General features: G+C 42.6%; 1 protein-coding gene across 3 annotated transcripts in view; it reads left to right on the plus strand.

The window, feature by feature from the left end:
* SETD5 (SET domain containing 5) overlaps window positions 1–20,869 on the plus strand; it is a 61,517-nt gene that overhangs the window by 29,240 nt on the left and 11,408 nt on the right. For all 3 annotated transcript variants that reach the window (XM_048957081.1, XM_048957082.1, XM_048957083.1), the window contains 12 exons: window positions 717–959; window positions 5,620–5,768; window positions 6,055–6,172; window positions 6,596–6,705; window positions 6,992–7,238; window positions 7,442–7,522; window positions 10,494–10,763; window positions 11,523–11,843; window positions 13,245–13,487; window positions 16,723–16,852; window positions 17,910–18,163; window positions 19,797–19,853. In XM_048957081.1, the coding sequence (XP_048813038.1) occupies window positions 717–959; window positions 5,620–5,768; window positions 6,055–6,172; window positions 6,596–6,705; window positions 6,992–7,238; window positions 7,442–7,522; window positions 10,494–10,763; window positions 11,523–11,843; window positions 13,245–13,487; window positions 16,723–16,852; window positions 17,910–18,163; window positions 19,797–19,853 (2,223 nt within the window). The remainder of the gene's footprint in view (window positions 1–716; window positions 960–5,619; window positions 5,769–6,054; window positions 6,173–6,595; window positions 6,706–6,991; window positions 7,239–7,441; window positions 7,523–10,493; window positions 10,764–11,522; window positions 11,844–13,244; window positions 13,488–16,722; window positions 16,853–17,909; window positions 18,164–19,796; window positions 19,854–20,869) is intronic.

The following is a 20,869-nucleotide window of genomic DNA, read 5'->3' on the forward strand; positions in this document are numbered from 1 at the left end:
ATTAAGTTTTTTACCTCTGGAATATTATTCGTTGATTATTTCAATTATTGTCAAGTAAAGAATGAAGCTCAATTTTTTTTCTGCCAGCTTCTTTTCATCTCCTCCCTTATCATCTCCCTTAGATGATATAAAACCTGATTTTGCCTTTTCTTCCTTACACTGCTTAGGACTTGCAGCTTTAACCTTTCGGGTATTATCTTGTGCAGTACATTCAGTTTCTTGAAACCTTGGTGACAATTTAGCCAGAAGGTTTTTTGGAAGTATTTTGGGATCAGTCAATGCAAAGATTGAGATACGATCAGCATCATTTTGCATTATGGTGGCTGTGAGTGGGTTGACTATAAGAAAAGCTTGCATGAGATTTACTTGCATTTGTGTGTTCTGTTCCTTAGCTTTTTTAATCTGCATAATTATTTTTTCCAAAGTGACTTAAAAAGAATTCTGGCCAAATGCTGGCTTAATTTTCTTGTGTGTAACAGTGCCAAATACCCATTCTCAAGAGGCCTTAGTCTGACACACAGTTCTTTATAGATTCCTGAGTGCACTGTTGAACAATATTTTTGAAGAATGGAGATTCTGAAAAAGGTGTCATCATAACCAATGCTTTCTTAAGTTGGAGTGTCTGTGCCTTTTTGTAGTCTATTGGTAGCTCAGAGCACTGTGGGTAGGCTTGTCCCATTGTTTGCTAGTCGTTCACCCGTTGCTCTTTGGTGCAGAATTCGCCTTCTGAAGCACACGCCTTGGATGAAAACACAGCTGAAGGGTGGGAGAATCGAATACGACTCTGGACAGATCAGTATGAAGAAGCCTTTACTAACCAGTACAGCGCTGACGTGCAAAACCTGCTGGAGCGTCATCTGAACTCTAATAAAGAATACGTGGGCAAAACCGCTATGCTAGACACAATCAACAAAACAGAGTTGGCCTGCAATAACACCGTTATTGGGTCCCAGATGCAGGTAAGAACTAATGTGACAGAAGAAGTGGGGTGGGTGAGATCCTCTGGGTGTGGGTGCTGGGGGAGCAGGAATGTAGCTGGTCACAGGCGGGACATGGCACCTTCTTTGAGTGTAGGTTTGAGAACACTTGTATTCAGCATTATGAAGTTGGGCTCTTCTGTACAGCTCTGCAGTAGGATTCATGGTATTTTAGTCTAAGTACTTCTGGTGACCAAACGACCGAATCAGGCGGAACCAGATCTCTCGCTTCCTGGAAATAGGAAGCTTCCTGCTTTCTAGCTGAGATTTCATGGTGGTTTTTTTCTGATTCATACTGTGTGTGAAACTATTTTAAAGAAGCCTTTCAACGTGACTTCAGTCTTTTTGAATGATTACTTGGACTCTGATAACTTTTAAATACGGCGTGATTACAGTTGATTTTAGGGAACTGTCTGTACCTAATTCTGTCCCTTCTGAGGTATGCTCTGGTTAGTGTCTTGCCAGCTTTGTGGAATGCATGTAGACAAGGAGAAACGGTGAAAGGATGTTTGTGTTGTGTCTGTTTACTCCCTCACTGTTCTGAGCTGATGTTTCATCTGGTCCATGAGTTGTTGAGTGGAGAGGAGCATTCCCACTCAGTTCAGGTGTTGTTGGCTTTCTGTGTTTGGAGAAATTGAAGATAGGTGGAACTGAAAAACAGATGTGGGGCACCTCTCCTTTAGAAGGGGAGCACAGTCAGAAACCTGAATGTCAGGTATATGTTTGTGCTTGAATCATTCTTATTTATATCAGGTGACTCACCTCTCTGTGAAGTCCGTGTGTTCCCTCCCAACTTTTCCTCTGCTTCCAGGTAGGTGAAGCACACCAGGCAGAGCACAGATATTGCCAGTAAGAGAGAGTGCAACACAGGGACTTTAGACTCCTTCCTTCCATTCTTGCCTCTAGATCTACAGTAATAAAACATAGGAGGAGGAGGGAATAACCTTTCTGTATGACTGTGTGAGTGGCCTTTGTAAGTGAAACAACTGTGAAAAAATACAGGCAGGGAAATGTTCTGCTTTTCTTGGAGTCTTACATGTAGTTTTCTAACTCATTCACATTAATTTTAGGAGAAGACCTGAAATAAATAGTAAAGCATATGCTGTTTTCTTTCTGTCACCTTCACAGTGTGTAGCAGGACAGATGGTTATAAAAGAGCACCGTACGTAAGAGTGCTTGTTCTTGCCATGCTTTCTTGCAATTTCTTTCCCCTGTACAGTTGTAGGTTTTCCCACAGGGAAAAGTGACCTGCATTCCAAATCAGAAGGTTCCAGTGGAATCTGTCACAAAGAGACAAAAAGATTAAGTTGCAAATCTTCATAGTGAGCTGCGGTTACTCTAAACAAGCTGCAAGTAGGTAGCTTTCATTCCAAATGCTGGCAAAGTGCAAAGTGAATTGATATCTGTGGTATCTCTTGGATACTGAGGAAGGCTGTCCTGGGCTGCCACTTGTCAGCCCTTCTGTCCTTGTTTTCCCTGCTTAGCAGATGGCTGCAAAGTGTTGTGAGGATGCTAGCTGGCACTGGTGTGGAGTGACCAGCCAGGAATATGAGGTCTCTCATCCTGTGCTTTATGTCTTTTATCAACTTATTTGTCTCATCTCCGTTAGGTAAACTGAGAAGGTTTCTCAGTTTGCATCACCTGCCATTTCACTGAATATCATTACTGGACAGGAAAATAGCTTTTCTGGATGATGAGAAAATAGGTACTTCAAAATGGGTAAAAATATGCAAATACTGCTCTACTTGGCCATGAAGACTCTCAAGCATGTAGAAAGGAATAAAAATAAAATGTCATATATGTCCTGTGTGCTCTTACAGTTGATTAGCTTGGGTAAACAGTGATGAGAGTGTAGTCTGTGTATTCTTCCAAGAGGGGAAAAAACGGGGGGGAGGGGGGAGGGGAGGGAAATGGTGACCTAAAAGCTCCTCCAAACTAGGATGAGTAGGAAGAGGTGGGCTAAGAAGTTTCACCTGGGATATGAGATTTGATCATTGGGATGGTGTGAATAAGCCAGTTCTCAACCATCCAAATGATGCAAAGGAAAGCTTCTGAAAACCTGAGGCTGCTTGGTACCAGGAATAAAAACAACTAGATGGCCAGATGCCTGACAATTTGAAAGCAATGAAGCGCTTTTCTGCCTTCTATTGCCAGAGCAAACCCAGGGTCATTATTTGCCCTTTGTTGCCTCTGATAATTGCTGACTTGAGCTCAAACCCCTGATTGATTTCACATGCTAAAGTGAAGAGCCTTTATAAAATAAAGCCACCGAGTATTATGCAGATGTTGCTGTGCAAAAATATCGGAAGGGTTCTGTCTGATTACCAGTCAGCAATCCCTGGCCTATGACGTACGTAAAATCATTTGTTCTTTTCACACATGAAAGCATGGCAGCTAATCCTCTTCATATTTCTAAATTCAGGGAATGAAAAACAAGCTGAGCCAGGATCTTACAGAAATGCTGAGATCATTCCTGTTGTACCAAACTGCGATAATTGAAGCTTTACAGATGCACTGATACTCTCTCCTCCATGGGTTTTCTTTTCCTTCCACCACCTCACTTCATCCTACTGGTGTTCCACAAGCTGTTTTTTCAAAAATGAGGTGAAGAGTAATGCAAAGCAGTCATGGACCAAAGGTGGGAATGAAGGCCACCAGATAGTAATTCACATTTCTGAAAGATACAAAGAAAAAGCTATAGAACTGTGGAATAATTAAGGTTGGAAGGAAACACAGGAGCTCAGCTGGTCTATTCCTCCTCCATACAGAGCCTGTTTAGATAAGGAGCTGACTGTAACAGAACATAAGTGAATGTGACCACAGAATACTACTGTTCTCAGGAAAGGAAGGCATCTTATCTTAGACTTGACTCATGTTATGGGGTTGCTGATCGGAAATCGGGGCTAGCAGTGTGACTTCTTGCTCCTAAAATATTTCTTCTATGCCAGTTTAAAGGGTTTCTCTGGAATTGGGAAATGGTCTGTGCACTCTAGGCAGGATTCAGGATGTGACACTGCAAGGCTTTTCATAGTCTCTCTAATACATACATTCAGGTTTTTCCAATTGTCTGCAGATATATTGGTATGAAAATGTGTGCAAGAGTTGTGCCCTGTGGGCATGATAAACATAGCACTGGATACATCTCTACAAGATCTGGAATAGCAAGGCCATTATTCCCATCTGCATAGATTTCAAATGAATATTTTTATAAAGCTATTTTTATCCTGGAGACCTGAGTGAGAGAAGTCGACTAATAGATATATTAATATTTGATTGGCTGATCCAAGATTTGTAGTGTAATGTCATATTAAAACAATGAAAGCCTCCTTCTCCCCAAAGAGATTTATTCAAAACACATGGTAAGATGGCTTAAAAAAAAAGAGAGAGAGAAAAGTCTGTGATTCAGAGCTCTCAACATGGTCAGTATGGAGGGCTTCATTTGCTTCCCAGTGCTGAGTGCTGCCTTAGGGCGTAAACTTTTGTTTTCCTGAGGTTAGATGTCATCATTCTCCTGTTCTTCAGATTGAGCCCTTTCTTAAGCTAATGCTTTTTATTCAGATGAGCAGACTGCACGGTAGCTGTTTCTAACGAGCTTCATCAGGAGAAGTTGGGAGCTTTCCTTCAACGGCTTCATGTGGTTTACTTCTAATTTAGATAGATGGATGTTACTATTGCTGAAGCAAGAACACTTATGTCTCAGTTCAGCCTGGAGAAGTATCAAGAAGCAGTCCTTATGAACAATGCATTACACACTTAGGAAGGAGCGCACACAGTTCTTTTGTGGTGAGGCAGCCAGCCATCTTCACATAATTCTGCAGAATTTCCCAAATGTTATGTGCAGAGAGATGCTAAGCAAGGAAAGTTTTCGGGTTTTGCTTTTTTTTTTTAATAAAATAAATCTTTTCTATGTCCTAGTGTTTATAGTATCCTCCTGTTATGCCATAAAACATGTCGGTTTTGGATGTTTGTGCTTAAAGACCGCTGTGCTTTCATACTGTCAAGACATGTTGTGAAAATTCATTGTAATAGAAAATAGACTTGAACATGAAGGAGATTCACTAAACTGTCAGCACCTGCTTAAAAATGTGTTTCTTCACGTTTCAACAGCAACAACAAAAAAAGCGTGATAAAATCCTCAGCACTGGTTGATCAGGAAGATGAAGAAGATTCTGGATTGAGATGGAAATTGACAGCTTAAGTCTTTGGCTTGTTAGCTAGAATTACCATCCTCTGCAGAAGGAAAAGCTTCTGTTTTTCCTCTGAATGTGTGACAACCCACAATTTAGGGAAGATTTGAGTTATTCTGTCTGTGAAAGTGGCCATAATTGCAGAGCAGTTCCCTATTAGCAGCATCTGACAGGTCTGGTTATGCCTCCTAGCTGCAAGACTAAAACCCTCCATCTGATAGATTTGTGAATCTGTTGAAGGAAAGAAATATTTTGTTTTTGATAAATATTATCAAGGTCATTGGTTATCACTAAACTGTTACAGAATAACAGGATAAACAATATATTGACTGGATGTATGTGCAGTTTTTGACTTTTCTGCCAGATTAATTTTTCTTTTCTCAGTAAGCACTGTGCTCTCCATGAATTGCAGGCCTTCGGTTTAAGCACTTGTATTTCACTCTGTTTTGTTACAGCTGCAGCTGGGACGGGTGACTCGGGTTCAGAAGCACCGGAAGATCCTGAGGGCAGCAAGAGACTTGGCACTAGATACCCTTATAATTGAGTATCGAGGGAAGGTTATGTTACGACAGCAATTCGAGGTCAATGGGCATTTCTTCAAAAAGTAAGAGTACTACAAAGTGAACAGTTTGAGAGCATCATGGCACAGAGAAGGCTAATGCAGACTTGCAGGGCCCTTGCCATCTGTGCCATCCACAGAAATGTGAAATCAAATATATAGCCTCAGCTTGATGCTCTGCTTATGAACCCACTGAAGTAAATCTGTTCCATCTTGCTCATGGAAATACATAGGCCTCCAGAGCAGTAGTACTGATTGAAACACTGCTTCCTGTTTTAACTGCCGTGGGAATTGAGTATTTGGGGATTGAGACATTCTGTTACTTCTCCAGGCCATACCCATTTGTGCTGTTCTACTCCAAGTTCAATGGCGTTGAAATGTGTGTTGATGCCCGCACCTTTGGTAACGATGCCAGGTTCATCAGGCGCTCCTGCACTCCAAATGCAGAGGTAAATTCTCTTCACCATCACCAAAATTGCAGATAAATTTTACATAACTCTGATGCATTGACTTTTTACGAATATTCAAACTTAGAATGCAGTAAACAGGGTGAATTCTCTGCATCTCTTGCTCATTTGATGGTTTATATTTGAAATAAGAGATCAGCAGAAGGTTGGGAAAGTGAGTATTTTCTTGAAGGGAAATGTTTCTGTTAAAGCTCTCATCTGGCTGGAGAATGATAGGATAAGCAGGTGTGAGTGGAAAAGCATAGGATGAGACAGAGCAGTGAAACAGGCTTTTCCCTTTAGCAATTTTTGGATAATTATTCGTGTAATATTTGAGAGCTACTTTACTGTGAAGGAGTCTTCCCTCTCGGAAATAAGAAGTGCAACTTGTAGAGATGTTAGTTTCTCTCTGCTTTGTTTAACAAGGTTCGTCATGTGATTGCTGATGGGATGATCCACCTGTGTATCTATGCTGTTGCCACCATTGCCAAGGACACAGAGGTTACCATCGCCTTTGACTATGAGTACAACATCTGGTGAGTCCTTCACCTCGCCCAGGAGCTCTCCACTGCCCTCCTGGACTGGACATCCTTCCTCCAGCCCTTTCCTCGCATTCTACATTTTGCTCCGTTTTCTACTGAATTGCATTTTCCGGCTATTCTGTCCAGTTCTGCTGGCATATTCTACAGTAGAGGCCATAAGGTAGCCTGCTGTCCTTGCTTTGGCACGTGGTGAGATGTTTAGTAGGAGATGCATTGAATGTCTCTGTGCAAGGGTTGAGAAATGAAGAGTGACACGAATTATGTTTGTGTTTTGGAGCAGCAACTATAAAGTGGACTGTGCGTGTCACAAGGGGAACCGGAATTGCCCTGTGCAGAAACGTAGCCCAAATGCTGCAGAACACCTACCTCCACCTGTTTTAGGCACACTGATTGGGGCAGAAACACGCCGACGAAAAGCCCGTCGAAAGGAACTAGAAATGGAACAGCAGAGCGTTGTATTGGATGAGAACATCAGTCAGCAAACAGAAGAAGTTCCAGAGGGACCTGTGGCAGTCAGTGACAATGAGGTAGAACTCCTGACACTTTGTCAAATACCTTTGTTCTGAATGTTTTTATTGGTGGAGTGGAATCTCATTGGGGACAGTACTGTGTCTTCAGAACAGAAACTGCCTGAGGCCTTTCTTAAACCTTAGATTTCTATGAGAATCTTGAAAACTTTAAAATGCTGCCAGATTTTGTTTGCTGTGCTAAGTCTTGACTTCTCTTTTAGGTTGCAGATAAGGAAGAGAAACAAGAAGAGGAGAAAGAGGAGTCTGTAGATGAACAAGGAACCTTGGTCCACAGCAGACGGGCAAGTACCTTTCTGTTTATCGTTCAGAGGAATGATAAGGACTGGCTTCATGTAGTGACCAACAGGTCCTGTTGGTTATTTCATTTGTTTCAACACAAATTCCAGCTGCTGGTGGTCATCAGTTGACTCCACACAGTAGGATTTATATTAGGGCACTGCAGTTTCGAAGGTAGAGACAGCTTTATTTCCTGGTTGAAAGGTTTGACTGTTAGTTTCAGGGCTATTTTATTGTCAAACTCGTACCACTAAAAAGACAGTGCTAGGTTCAAAAAAGGTAATTGCACCCTTTTTATGTTCTTGCAGTGCCTCTCATTTTGCCAGCCCAAGAATTTATGGAGCCATATGATGAGCCAGAACCTTGACCCTTTTTGATGAGTTAGGTCTGTTAACCTGCATCTGCTCCATGCATGAGTTGACAAACAGTTGTGCAGATAAGTTGCCATGAGGGAAGGGGATAGGATAAAGTGGCAAACCTTTTCAAGAGGGATAGGCTACCAACAGTATTTCTGGCACAAATCAGCAAAAGTTGCTATATTGTTAAGTGGGGAATCTTTTTGTGCACCCATATTACTATCTTGATCAAAATTTTTCTTAGTGCTTTTGGTTCTAAGTCTCTTCTCAACTTTCTTACATTGTTATTTTTATTTGTTGGTTTAAAAAAGTCAGTGAAGAAAAGGGACTTCCATCCTTCTTCCAGGCAACAAATGTGTCAGAGTTAGGAGTTTCTTGTTTTCTTTGTTCACTAAATACCCTGTCCCCCAGGGGTCGGTACTGGGGCCCATCCTGTTTAATATCTTCTTTGATGACCTAGATGAGGGGATTGAGTGCACCCTTGGTAGGTTTGCAGATGACACCAAGTTGGGAGGTGGTGTCGATCTGCCTGAGGGTAGGGAGGCCCTTCAGAGGGATCTGTATAAGCTGGATCGCTGGGCCTAGGTGAATGGGATGAGGTTCAACAAGGCCAAGTGTTGGGTCCTGCACTTTGGCCACAACAAACCCATGCAGCACTATGGGCCTGGGGACGAGTGGCTGGATGAGTGTGAAGAGGAAAGGGACCTGGGGGTGTTGGTTGGTGCTTGGCTGAACATGAGCCCACAGTGTGCCCAGGTGGCCAAGAGGGCCAACAGCATCCTGGCCTGCATTAGAAATGGTGTGGCCAGCAGGAACAGGGAGGTGAGCATCCCCTGTACTCAGCACTGGTGAGGCCGCACCTCGAGGGCTGTGTTCAGTTTTGGGCCCCTCACTACAAGAAAGACATTGAGGCCCTGGAGCGTGTCCAGAGAAGGGCAACGAAATGGTGAGGGGTGTGGAGCACAAGTCTTATGAGGAGCGGCTGAGGGAGCTGGGATTGTTCAGTGTGGAGAAGAGGAGGCTCAGGGGAGACCTCATTGCACTCTATAACCTTCTGAAGGGAGTCTGTGGTGCAAAAGGGTCTGGCCTCTTCTCCCAGGCAATGAGCAGGACACGGCGTCATGGCTACAAGTTGTATCAGAGGAGGTTTAGGTTGGACATGAGGAAAAACTTCTCTCAGAGTGGTCAGGCACTGGAATGGCTGCCCAGGGAGGTGGTGCAGTTGCCGTCCCTGGCAGTGTTCAAGAGGCGTCTGGATGAGGAGCTGCGTGATGTGGTTTAGTGCTTGTGGTGGCAGTGGAAATGAGAAGACTGTTGGACTGGATGATCTTGTAGGTCGTTTCCAACCTTGTGATTCTATGATTCACCATGCTTTTCTCTAATCAGAGAGATCAATCTTCCGTGTGGAAATTTCCCGAGAGTGCTTTAATCGTTAAGATGGTACAGTAAATTGCAGATCCTTGGGTTATCCCGTGGGTTTTCTAGAAGGGGCAAGATAAAGCAGTTAGTTTCTGCTCGAGTTTGAATAAAAGCAGTCTCCCGTCAGACTGGCCATAAGCTTAGGGGGAAGATTCTATTTTTATTGCAAGGAAACTGATATCTTTCTGAGACAGTATAGTTCAAGAAATGTATCCAAGTGAGGTGTTAGTTTCCCGTGAGCTTGTAAGCCCTATTCCTGTGCGTGTTTTGCCAGTTAATCTCCTGTAATGAGATTCAGTTTTCTATGCTTGGCACCAGTTAAATACCTGTATCTGCAATTTTCTCAATCTTAAAAATTTATTTTTGTGAACTCAATATTTTTGAAACGTAACAGCACAGTGGCAGGCTTGATGTGTGTTAGTAGTGCTGTGTACTTTAAGACACTTCCTCCCCCATGGCAGTTCCTAGAAGGCACCTGATCTCACCTGATTCTTCTTGAAATTCACTTGGCTTGTCTGCCAGGCTCTGCAGCATTATTGTACTGGGTCTTTTGCATATGGAATTCACAATTATTTCTGACACAGCTAGGTGATAAGATTTCCTGTTGTTTGTTTACCTAATAAATATCTCCTTGCCTCTCTGCTCTTTTATGTTCTGTTTTTCTTACTCGCTGTGTAAGCTGCTTGGACATAAGCTTTTATTTTGAGCTGGATGATCTCCTGACAATTTGTGGGGTAGTTTTGTGCTTGCTGAAAATTACTGATTCTCTTACTTCTGTTGCCTCTGGCTTATGTTTGCTTCTAATGTTTTTCATTAGCAAGCAGATCCATTTGTTTCCAGGTCATCTTTTCACTCCGTTCTTTCTCCCAGTTCTTAGTTCTTAAATCGTGTTTCCTTTTGGCTATTTTATAAATGTAACTCAGTAGTATTTAAGTGATCCTATTTAAGAACAAAATCTAGTTCTTATTACTCTAGGAATGCATAATTACTCTGTCAGTATTCTGGGAAATTTGCTGTGTTAAAAAACATGAATGCTTGAAGGAAAAAAGAAAATAAAGCCTCATCTTTTCCCTATCTTGTTCTTGGTTCACTGCTGTTCAGCAGTTGTTCTCTCAGCTGCTCTGCATCCCTTATCTGATCTTGCATTCTCCTGTGTGCATGATTTGCAGTGCTAACTTCAATTTACTTTTTTGTGTTGTAGTCCCGGGAAGATAGGAAGGTAGAAGCCATCATGCACATGTTTGAGAACTTGGAAAAGAGAAAGAGGAGACGAGAGCAGCCATCAGACCGGAACAGCACTGATGCTGAAGTCAGCGTCAATTCTGAGACTCCTGAGCTGGAGGAAATAAAAACAGAAACTCCTGAAACTGAGGATGCGAGCTCAACACTGAGTGCCGCTGCTGCTTCAAGTGTCTCTAACAGTAACAGCAGTACTGGGGTGAACACAAGGCGGTCTTCACAAGTAGTAGCGGTAAGATGAAGATGTGTTAGAGCCTGCATGCCAAACCCGTAAGCAGCTTGTCTCATCAGGACTGGGAGAAACTTCAGAGGCTCTCTAGCCTGTTCTCACCCAGACAGGGCTGGCTTTGAGGTCAGACCATGCAGCCCTGTGTTTTACCCCGTCTTGTCTTTAACACTTCCAAGGATGGAGATTGCATGTCCTTTGGATCCGGTCATCCAGTTCTCGTGCTGAAGAACTTTTGCCTTTTATCTAGTCTGCATATACATCTGTATGTTATCTCATCTTCCCACCGTGTGCTGCTGCAAAGAGCCTGCATTTTCTTGTGCCCTCAGTTTGAATGTAGGAAGACTTTTCTTAGGTGGTACTTTTCTTTGGGTGGATTAAGCCTAGCTCCTTCACTCAGTGGGCACCGTATATTAGGAGGTGTTTTCCTTTTTCTTTGTGTTTGTTTTTTGGGGGGGGTTTTGCTTGCTTTATTTTTTTTCCTGTCTACTTTCAGTGCGTGTGTTCCCATTATACAGCAGATATTTTGCCTAGGTATTTTCACAGATACTTGCCTAGAATGATGCTTGCCAGCTCAGATTAGAGGTGAGCATAGTTGCCTTAAGACAAATAGCAAGTTGAATAATGCTGCTGTCTTACTGAAGCGCAGTATACTAGCTGACCTCTTAAGAACACAGCAAAGAAAACAGTAGTGTGTGTCAGTCTTTTGGAAGAGAAATAGAAGGCTCCTAATGGTGCTTGGACTAATGGCGATTTATTTTGTAGGATGCTGTCCCAGAAAAAACAGTTACTAAGCCTGCTCCAGCAAAACCCTCCAGGCCCCGACCAAAAAGTCGATTCTCTCGATACCGGACCAGTTCAGCACAAAGACTGAGAAGACAGAAACAAGCCAATTCCCAGCAAGCTGAACTTGTACAGACTGTCTCAGAGGAGGGAAGCACTGCCAACTTGGTAACCACGACAGATGTCACCAGTGTAGAAGGTCCAGGAGAAGGCAGACAGTTGATGGGATCTGACCCAACTGTTATCCTGGCTGCAGGTTCTCAGTCTAATCGGACTGCAGTGAAGTACCCCAAAACTAAAAAGGTAAATATGATCAAATGCTTAAACTGGACGGGGAAAAAGTAGGTGTTTTGTGGTCTTTAGGAAAAAGTTGGCTCAGGGGAAACTCTTTTTCAGAACACTCAGAATGATCTGATTTTACGTTGGCTTTATTTTTTCTCTTGTAGTGTCTAAGAGCCCTCATCATGAGTCAGATGGCTGCTCAGTGCTGTACAAAGACCAAGAAACGATTAGCAGATCAATGCAGTTAGTCTACATAGAACTTAGGTACCAGCAGGCTGAATGAGGTGCAGTAGGAATGGTTTCACTGTTGGGTACAGCAAAGAGCCTAGAAAGAGACAAATCGCACAGCTTTATCTTTGTGGGGAGGTGACCACTTCCAGCTTGAGGGCTCCTGACAAAAGGGTTGTAGGGGGATTGTCATTATGAGGAATTGGGTGGTGGAGGGTGAGCCCTGGTTGAGAGAGCAAAAAGTGATGTCTGTGGTAAGGAAGAGAGCTAGGCTGAAGAAAAGAGTATGCTCTTTGTGGGCACATTAAGCTTGAGGTATTACCCAGTCATCTGTGAGATGCTAGGCAATTCTCAGAGAAAAGAATCCAGGAACTGCATGCATACAGTCTTGAGAAGTTTTCTCCATGCTTTCAGTGTATTGGAAGCAAGGAGGAAAAGGCTGTCAACCAAAAATTTTACATTAAATCAAACAGCACAGAGGTGAAGTGAGACTTACTTTAAAAAAAAACCAAAATAAAGCCACCAGAATTAACTATAGGTTACTGCATCCTGCAAAAGGTAGTAGAGATTCTCTTGTGTATGCTGTCAAGAGGATGAAGAGAGAAAAGTTGAGCCATTATGTAGTAAGAGTTAGGCAGAATATAAGTTAAGAATAGCATAGCAGTGTATTGGGTATGGAGATCAGTGGCAGCATCTTTTATGGATGGGGGGATGGCAGGATGGGGGATATTTGTTTAGAACAAAATGGAATAGGTTAGCTTTCAGCTTGGCAGAACTGAAGACTGAGAGGAAAATGTGCAGACTAAAATGTGCAAGCTGGGAGAAGTTTTTCAGGGAAATGAGAGTTTGCAGAAGGTAGAATGTACTGGGAACAAATAAATAGCTATGAATACAGTTAGGCTTGCAGCTAGAAACTGGCTTAGAACAAGGCAGTCAAATTCTAGGCAAACCTTCTAATAACATTAATTAAGGTAAAATTGAGCTACTCCTATAAAACAGGATTAATGCTGTGCCTGCAGTAGATAAGAATTGTAACTGATGCAGCAAAGTTGTGGCTGTGTTCTTTCCTGTTGAGGAATATAAGGAGGTTTTAGCATACGAGCTGACCCCAAGATTGCTTTCCTGTGTGCCTTTGTGCCATATCACCTTTCCTTTCTCTGTGCTAGTTGCATTGACGTGTGTTTTCTCCTTCAGTATCTTGTTACGGAATGGCTGAATGACAAGGCAGAAAAGCAGGAGTGCCCTATTGAATGCCCTCTGCGCATTACTACAGACCCAACAGTTTTGGCAACAACTCTAAATATGTTGCCAGGTCTCATCCACTCCCCGCTAATTTGTACCACACCTAAACACTACATTCGTTTTGGATCACCTTTCAACCCTGAGAGGCGTCGAAGGCCCTTTCTGTTGGATGGAATTTACAGCTCCTGTAAAAAGGTATGTTTGCTCATGTCTTACTCTGGGGGCTGTATACTCATCATGCTATTGCTGGCACAATTGTAAATCTGCCCTGTTCTCTTTGAGCCTGTTTCCATGTATTCCTGCTGAGCTGGCCTTGTCTGGTGTCTTGAGGCAGTCTGTAAGTGGTGACTGCTGACCCTCTCCTGCCCAGGGTTCAAGTCTTCATCCTTGCTTTCTACTGTAGCAGAAGTGTTCTGTGATCCCCTTTGAAACATTTATTTTTGCATTTATAGTGGCTGTTTATTATCTAGCATACGTAATTTGAGGGGTTTAATTGTTGCCTTTAGAATGCATTTCCTCACTTCTTTCACAGTCAGAAGATGATTGGTGCTGTGGGGACAGGACAGTGTTCCAGAGCACCTTGGGAATACAGTGCTTCAGTCAGGTTCTGTTCTCTTTGGAGAGCCTGTGTTATTTAGCAGAGCCTTTTCACAAGAGCAAGCCCATGGCTTTCTTTTTGGGATCACAAAATAGCTGTCTGTTTGTGGCCCTGTAGGAAACCTAAGCTGAGCCCAGCTGAGTACTTTGTTTCTCCAGAGGTGGTATGTGGCCAGCAAATGCTAGCATTTACCCATCTGCAGGGAAACAGTAGTTCAGTCACATTTCTTTCTGAATCCATCTTGCCTGTCACCTGTCAGCTTTGCTCAGAGGCTTTTCCAGTTCCTGTATCACTAATTACCTGAGAGCAGCTTTATGGAAATCCTCTCTGATCTTGCAGTCTTGGTAGCTCTCAAACACGTCCTAGTTTCCTTGCCCTCTTTTGAGGGAGTTATTCCAAAGAGCAGTTTTGGACTTCACTATTCTCACCTCCTGCTAGTTTGTTGCCTTACTCTAACACATGCTTAGGGAAAAAAAAAAAGTCTCATTATTTCCTTCATAGATATAGCTCTGATGGTTCATATATACTCATGGGAACAAAGTCCTGTTTGCTTCTGTGGGCAATCTTCCCATGCATCTTTTGTTACCTTTGGCTATTTTCTAGTCATACAGTAGTTGTGACTGCTTGGGAGAGAATGGAATAGTCTCACTATGGACTTCTTTCATTTGCTCCACGTCTTTTTGAAGTCAGTGAACGTTGTTTTGCAGCTCAGGCATTCTCAGTGCTGAATAAAGCAGAAAGCTACTTTGTGTCATGTAGCCTATACCTATTTGTGTTTCCCAGTATGACAACTGAATTTTCTTTTGATGGGTTGATTTAGACCTGTTCAGTCTGTGATTTACCACGTTTGTTAGAAAAAATCTATATTTTTTTTCAGGGCCATAATTTTGGAAGTGATTGTTTCTGGCTTTGTATGGTATTTTCTTCTAGTCTGTATTGAGCTGTGTCCTTTTTTTTCCCATCCATTTCCCAGTTTGCTAAGAAATTGTTGAATGCTGTCTTCTAGCATGTTCTTGTTCCTCCTAGGCTGGCATCATCTGAAAACTTAAGCACACTGCCTGTTCTGTTACCTAAATAATTAGTGAAACATTGCAGGATTCAGTGTCCAGAGCCTATGTTGCAGATTTTTTAATAGATTTCTACTTTCTGAAATAAAATAATTTATAACTGCTCTAATAAGGATTTTCATCTCCTTTATAGGAGTTCCCCAGTTTTTCCACAGAAAAGACTGCTTACTAGCAGTTGGTGTTTTTATCACTGCTACTGACAGCCTGGAGATGTAGGAAATAGTCTGCTTCTCGTGCTCAGGAATGTTCAGAAAGCTCTCACAAGGAAGACCTCCTTTTCAGCTAGCTAAGGTTTAGAAATGCTCCAGAACTTGATGATGATATTACTCTCCCATGATCTGATCTTTGTTGTTGCTTCTTGATTATTCAGTCAGGAATGATGATTTGTAAAGGTTGCTCAAATAGATCACGTGTATTTTCTTGGATTGTCTGTAGGCTTCTTCTTTAATCTACAGAGAACTGTGCCAAAAAACTAAGCTGATCTCAGCTTGTGTCCGAAGCATGCCAATGTCTGTACCTTCCCTGTACCAGGGAAACTGAACTGTGTAGCATGTTCACATTCATCACACGTACAGTGACTTGGCTGGCAGATCAGACGCCACATTTGAGGTAGCAGAGCTCCACAATGACTGGCTGGCACTCCACACTCCTTGTGGTGGCTGCAGTGTAATTCACTGAGATAGATTTGAACAAAGGAAGTGTCTGCTGCACGGCAATGAAGGCCATCAGAATAGATCCTGTTACCTGCTCTTCACCTCTGCTTTAAAGTTGTTTCACTTGGAGGGTTGTGACCACGGAGTTTCTGACACGCTTCCACGATAGCTTGAGGAACCATGCACTGTGTGTGTGTAACTGATAAGACACATTGCTGATGCACAGAAGAACTAACTGGGTTACTGGAAAGCAAAGTTATGGTCTTAAACCTTTCTCTGAGCATAAAAGACTTGTGAAGTGAATCTCTCAGGTAATTTGGCTCCTGTCATTTGGCTGAATTAGCTTTTTGTTTTCCATTTTGTATTTATTTTTTATAATAAAGTAACTGAAGATTTCCTGCCTGCCATCAGGAGTTGGTTTGGATCAAGACATGCAGTTAGCACAGCCACTGTAACAGCTCATTTGATGAGTCTTCAAGTTCACATCCATGTTCTGAAGACCACTGTGATTTTTATCTCTTTTATTAGTAGCTGAAGAAAAGATGCCTTTTTCTTTTTTTTATTTTGTTCCAACCCCCTTGAAAACTGCTGCTTGTGTTTTATCAGATGTTTTTGTTCTTTTTCTCTGCCTGGAAGCAAGCACAGTCCTGGAAGAACTATGTGACTAAGCTCAGCCATTTCTCAGAGGAATTGTTAGAGCAGAATCTATTAGGCTCTAATGTGCCTTAGTGAGGCAGTGTGCTCATGCTCCTTAGCAGGAAACAAGTTTTCTGCAAAAAACAAGGTTTTAAGATACCTTAACAGACAACTCATTTTTATTAATGAAGCTTGTTTCTAATAGATCTTGGCTGCCAGCTATTTTAATTTTATTTATAATTTGTTTTTTTGTTTTTTACTTTTGTTATTATTGAAGACTTGTCCCTAGTATACATTTCATCAGAAGCACGTAGTCAGATCCATCGCAGTAGCTGTTAGTATGTGTGAAGAAGGTAATCTCATGTTGTGAGCAGTGTGCCCCACTGCACACAGTGTAGGAGTTGAAGTACATCCTGCAGGATTGCACAGAAGGCACTGGAGGGGTTGCACGTTTATGTAGTCTCGTTCTGTTTCAGCGCTGGATCAAACAAGCCCTGGAAGAGGGGATGACTCAGACCTCACCAGCTCCACAAGAGAACAGAACCCAATGTCTGTACCAAAGTAACGAGAACAGCAGTTCTTCCAGCATCTGCAAAGATGACACAGGTGAGTACTGAGCACCATGAGGGCACTTGAGTGAAGCGGGGGAAGCTGCCGAATAACAAAGGCAGTTATACAGGTTGGCATCTTAATGTGTGCTGCTGCTTCATGGTGCATCTTTCTGACAGGTGAGAATGTTCCTTTGCCATTCATTCAGGTTTCTGTAGACACATTCTAGCTTTGAGCATCGCGTGTTAAATTTCTCACTATTTTCCTATGAAAGGACAATCACTTTATCTTGCGTCATTGACCCCAGTGTCATGTAATCATTTGTCCAGTGGTAGGAGGGGAAGTACAATTTAATCTCTTTTCAGCAGGATGCTGTTAGGTGGACAAAATATCTGCTGACTACAGAAAGATGTAGCAAAGTCTGAGAGGCGTGTATGTAATGAACAAATCAATCTCAAAGATGGAGGAGCTCAAATCTGTGAGAAAAGCAGCAGGATGGTTAAGTATTTTGCCTGAATCTTTCTGCAGTGAAAGAAGTTGAGAAGATCCACCTGATCAGTGATAAGTTTTCCAAGAATGACAGGCAGGAAGCTAGATAGCATGCAGATAATAAGAAAGGGATTATTGAAAAGTTAAATTACTGAGAAATGACCAGAGCACCAAAACCATTAAAAGCACATCCCTGAGCAGTACCTGAGGAAGCAAACAACTGAGCTGCAAGATTTACTTAATTGTTGGGGTTTTGTTGGGTTTTTTTAACTGCACATCAAAAAGGATATTACAGAAAGGGATTAATCTTTTGTGGGAGTAAAATATGTTTGAACTGTATTGATGTTGCATATAGGGTTGAACTTGAGCTATTGGGTTCAAGTAATGAAAACTGTTCCCTGTGATTTGTTCATAGCAGTGACACTGACATTTCCTTCTGACTCTCCTGGCTCCTGTGCCCCCAGCTCCCTCCTGGGCTTCTTTTCTACTAATTGAAATATTTTCTTTCATGACAGTGTTGGAGATTCATGGGCTCCGTTTGGGTTGGGAGCAAGGGAAAGGAGATGGTGTGTGATTTGCAGTTGGTCGTGGGCCAGTCTTATCCTCAGTTCACTCTGCTTTTCAGACTTGCTGAGTCCCCTGAAGAAATGGAAGTCTCGCTACTTGATGGAGCAGAACGTTAAGAAGCTGCTGAGGCCTCTGTCTCCTGTCACCCCTCCACCTCCCATCCCTTCAGTTCCTGGCTCAGTGAGCCCACAGCTGGCTACGCCCTGCTCATCTGTGCCAGGAGAGGAGGAAAGTCGCAATGGTTATGGTGTGATGTTCTCACCAATTCCTTCTCTGGCTGCTAGTCGCTGCAATACTCCACTACAGTTTGAGGTAAATCCAACTGGAGGCTCGAAATGCCAAAAAGAGAGGAACTGGAAGATATGCCACAGAGGTAGCACTAGACACACCTTCCTTTTTGAGTATGCAGCTATCTTCCTGAGCAGCATTATGGTGGCACACTGCTGCCTATTTCCTCTACTCCACTTCTGTCTGTAGCAAATTTCTTTCTCCATTAAATTTCAAACCTTGTAGCAGCCCAGCCTCCCCTCACGTCCCATCATTAACATTAGATTGGTTCTTTTCTTCATTTCTATGGCTCTATATTTTGCAGGCTCTTCAGTGTTCTTCAGTCATCTTCCCTCCTTCATCTCTCATTGCCCATATGGTTCCCAGTCCTCCATGTCTCTTCCAAAGAATGTAACAGTGCTCCAGTTTCCATAGGCTGTCTGACACATCCTCAGCTTCTTTTTCCCTCGACAGATTTTAATCATCCAAAATATGGTAGAAATATTTTACATCACTTTCCCCTGCGTTCTTCATTTCTCCTTTTTCTTGCTGGTGTAGCAAGTCAATACTCTGTGCCTTTGATTTCATGACAGCTTCCTTATGTGCAGAAGTACTGAGCAGGCTGTTTAGGTGGATTTCCTTGCTCTCAGCTCTGAGTGAGAGATATCTGCCAGGACTTTCCACTTCCATTTTGTGTTGCATTTCTTTATGTGAATAGGAATTGTGCTGTTTGTAGTTTATTTTTAGCTTATAGTATTGCATATTTTCATTTAAAAAAATTGAACAAAAAAAAAAAAGTCTGCTGCTCAGACTCTGCATTTAAAACTATTAAAAATAATTCTGTGCAGTGACGGACTGCTCTATATTGGAGACTCTTTTGCTCCCTCATCTGCTTTGCAAAAAGTCCTTTGTGGTATTTTTAGCTTAGTGTGCTTCTGATTATTTTCTTTGAGAACTCTTTTTTGTAAGATGTCTGAAAGGCATATCTGTGGAGGTCAGCAGGGAAGATTGTGGAGCGCTGAGGAGAGATGAAAGGCTGTTTCAGGCACAGAGCTGGACTGTAAATTGTCCTTACTTCTGCTGTGGTTGAGGTGGCAGATCAGAGCAATACTGCTGTGTGCCTCCACAGTCTAATCACTGATTTTCAGTCTCACCTTAGCATGTTGGTTGCACTGTTAGAAGCCTGTATTGCACTGTGTTTCTGTGTGCTTGCCCCATTTACCTTCTTTCCCTCTAGACCATAGGCAGCTTTGTTCGAATTTCCGCATTTCTCTAAATGCAGCTCTCTCATAACAAGTCTATTGTAATGTCACGTCTGTTTCATTCTGTTCTTCATTCTAACTTGAGAGAGTATGTCTCACAAAATAAACTCATCCAAAGGTTTGTACTTTAGTCCTGTGGCTGTATAGCATGGTGGGAAGGAAACAACAGTGATTCTTTTATTGGTTTACAAGCCTCCTCGAGTGAGCAGGTGATGATCTACTGCTGGCTTGCTGGGAAATCATAGAACCACAGAAACCACTGAACTTGACAGAGTTAGCATTAAATGTGGGCCAGTTCCTGGATAGCCTTTGCTTAGAGTAGCCACTGTTAACCTCTGTGCTTGTTTTTAATTGACTTCATTTTGCTTCTGGACTGCTTAGCTATGTGAATAACAAGATGCTTTCCCTCCCTTCAGAACGTATCCTCCCCTGAGAGTTCCCCTGCGCATAGACCCGAGTCCATGTCACCTGAGGTGGGTATCACTGCCTCGGTTGTGTTTGAGATGAAGAGCGTGTGTGCTGGTGTTTATTTGAGGCTTCAGTGAGATGGGAGGGATGAGAAGTTTGGGCTGCTGGGGACAAGGGTGGAGCGTTAGTTGCGATAAGACTGAGCAGGTTTTTCAGGATTATCGCAAGAGAGAAAACAAAGCAAAATGAAATTAACTGAAGACTGGAATTTATTATTCGTTTGTTGGCGTTGGTAGGAAACAGATCATGTAAAGACCCGGTATACCTCAGTTCTGAGATGTAGGCAAGAGGTGTGAGGTTGGAAATAGCATCAGCCCCAGCCCAGGAAACAAGTGCTGTGTGATACTTACTAAGCAGCAGCAAAAGGACACCTGGGGAAGAAATAGGGAAGTGTTGGCTGGTTATTTAGACTAGCCTGTGGAGGCAGGGTAGGGGCACCTGACCTGCCCTTTTCAGCCTTGATTTACGTCTTGTTCACTTGCAGTCTTAAAACATTGAGGAAGCATGAGATACTAGTACTTTATTTAGCTGCTGGCCTGTTGTGAAACATGAGGTGAAATAGTCTGAAACTGTGTGGAAAATATGCATTCATCTCTAATGTGGCAGCTTACTGGGGCTGTAATACAAGGGGAAAAATACTTCAGCAGCTGCAGTGGGGCAGATCTGGTGCCTGGTGCTGCTGTGTTTTGGCTAAGCACTGTAGTCCTGCAAAGAGCATGAAGACGTGTCAGTTATGTTCATTGTCTGAGATCCCGACAACACGGTGAAGGAGAGCATCATTTATTCCTTTGCCTGGGAGGTTTTTTGGCACTTAAAGTAGTACAATGGATATACCATTGTGTCAGCCCCTAGTGTTCAGAAACTGTGACAGTGCAAAGATGACGCCGTTACGCCTTTGTTAGAGAATGTAAAATGTGGAAACGCAGTATAAATTTAATGAATGGACTATTGTTAGAGATTGCTGAGAAAGAGATGTGAAAACAAATGCTTTGGGGATTCTGGGCATCATATTGTTAGGGAG

This window comes from Lagopus muta, chromosome 11, assembly GCF_023343835.1.
Source record: "Lagopus muta isolate bLagMut1 chromosome 11, bLagMut1 primary, whole genome shotgun sequence".
Taxonomy (NCBI): domain Eukaryota; kingdom Metazoa; phylum Chordata; class Aves; order Galliformes; family Phasianidae; genus Lagopus; species Lagopus muta.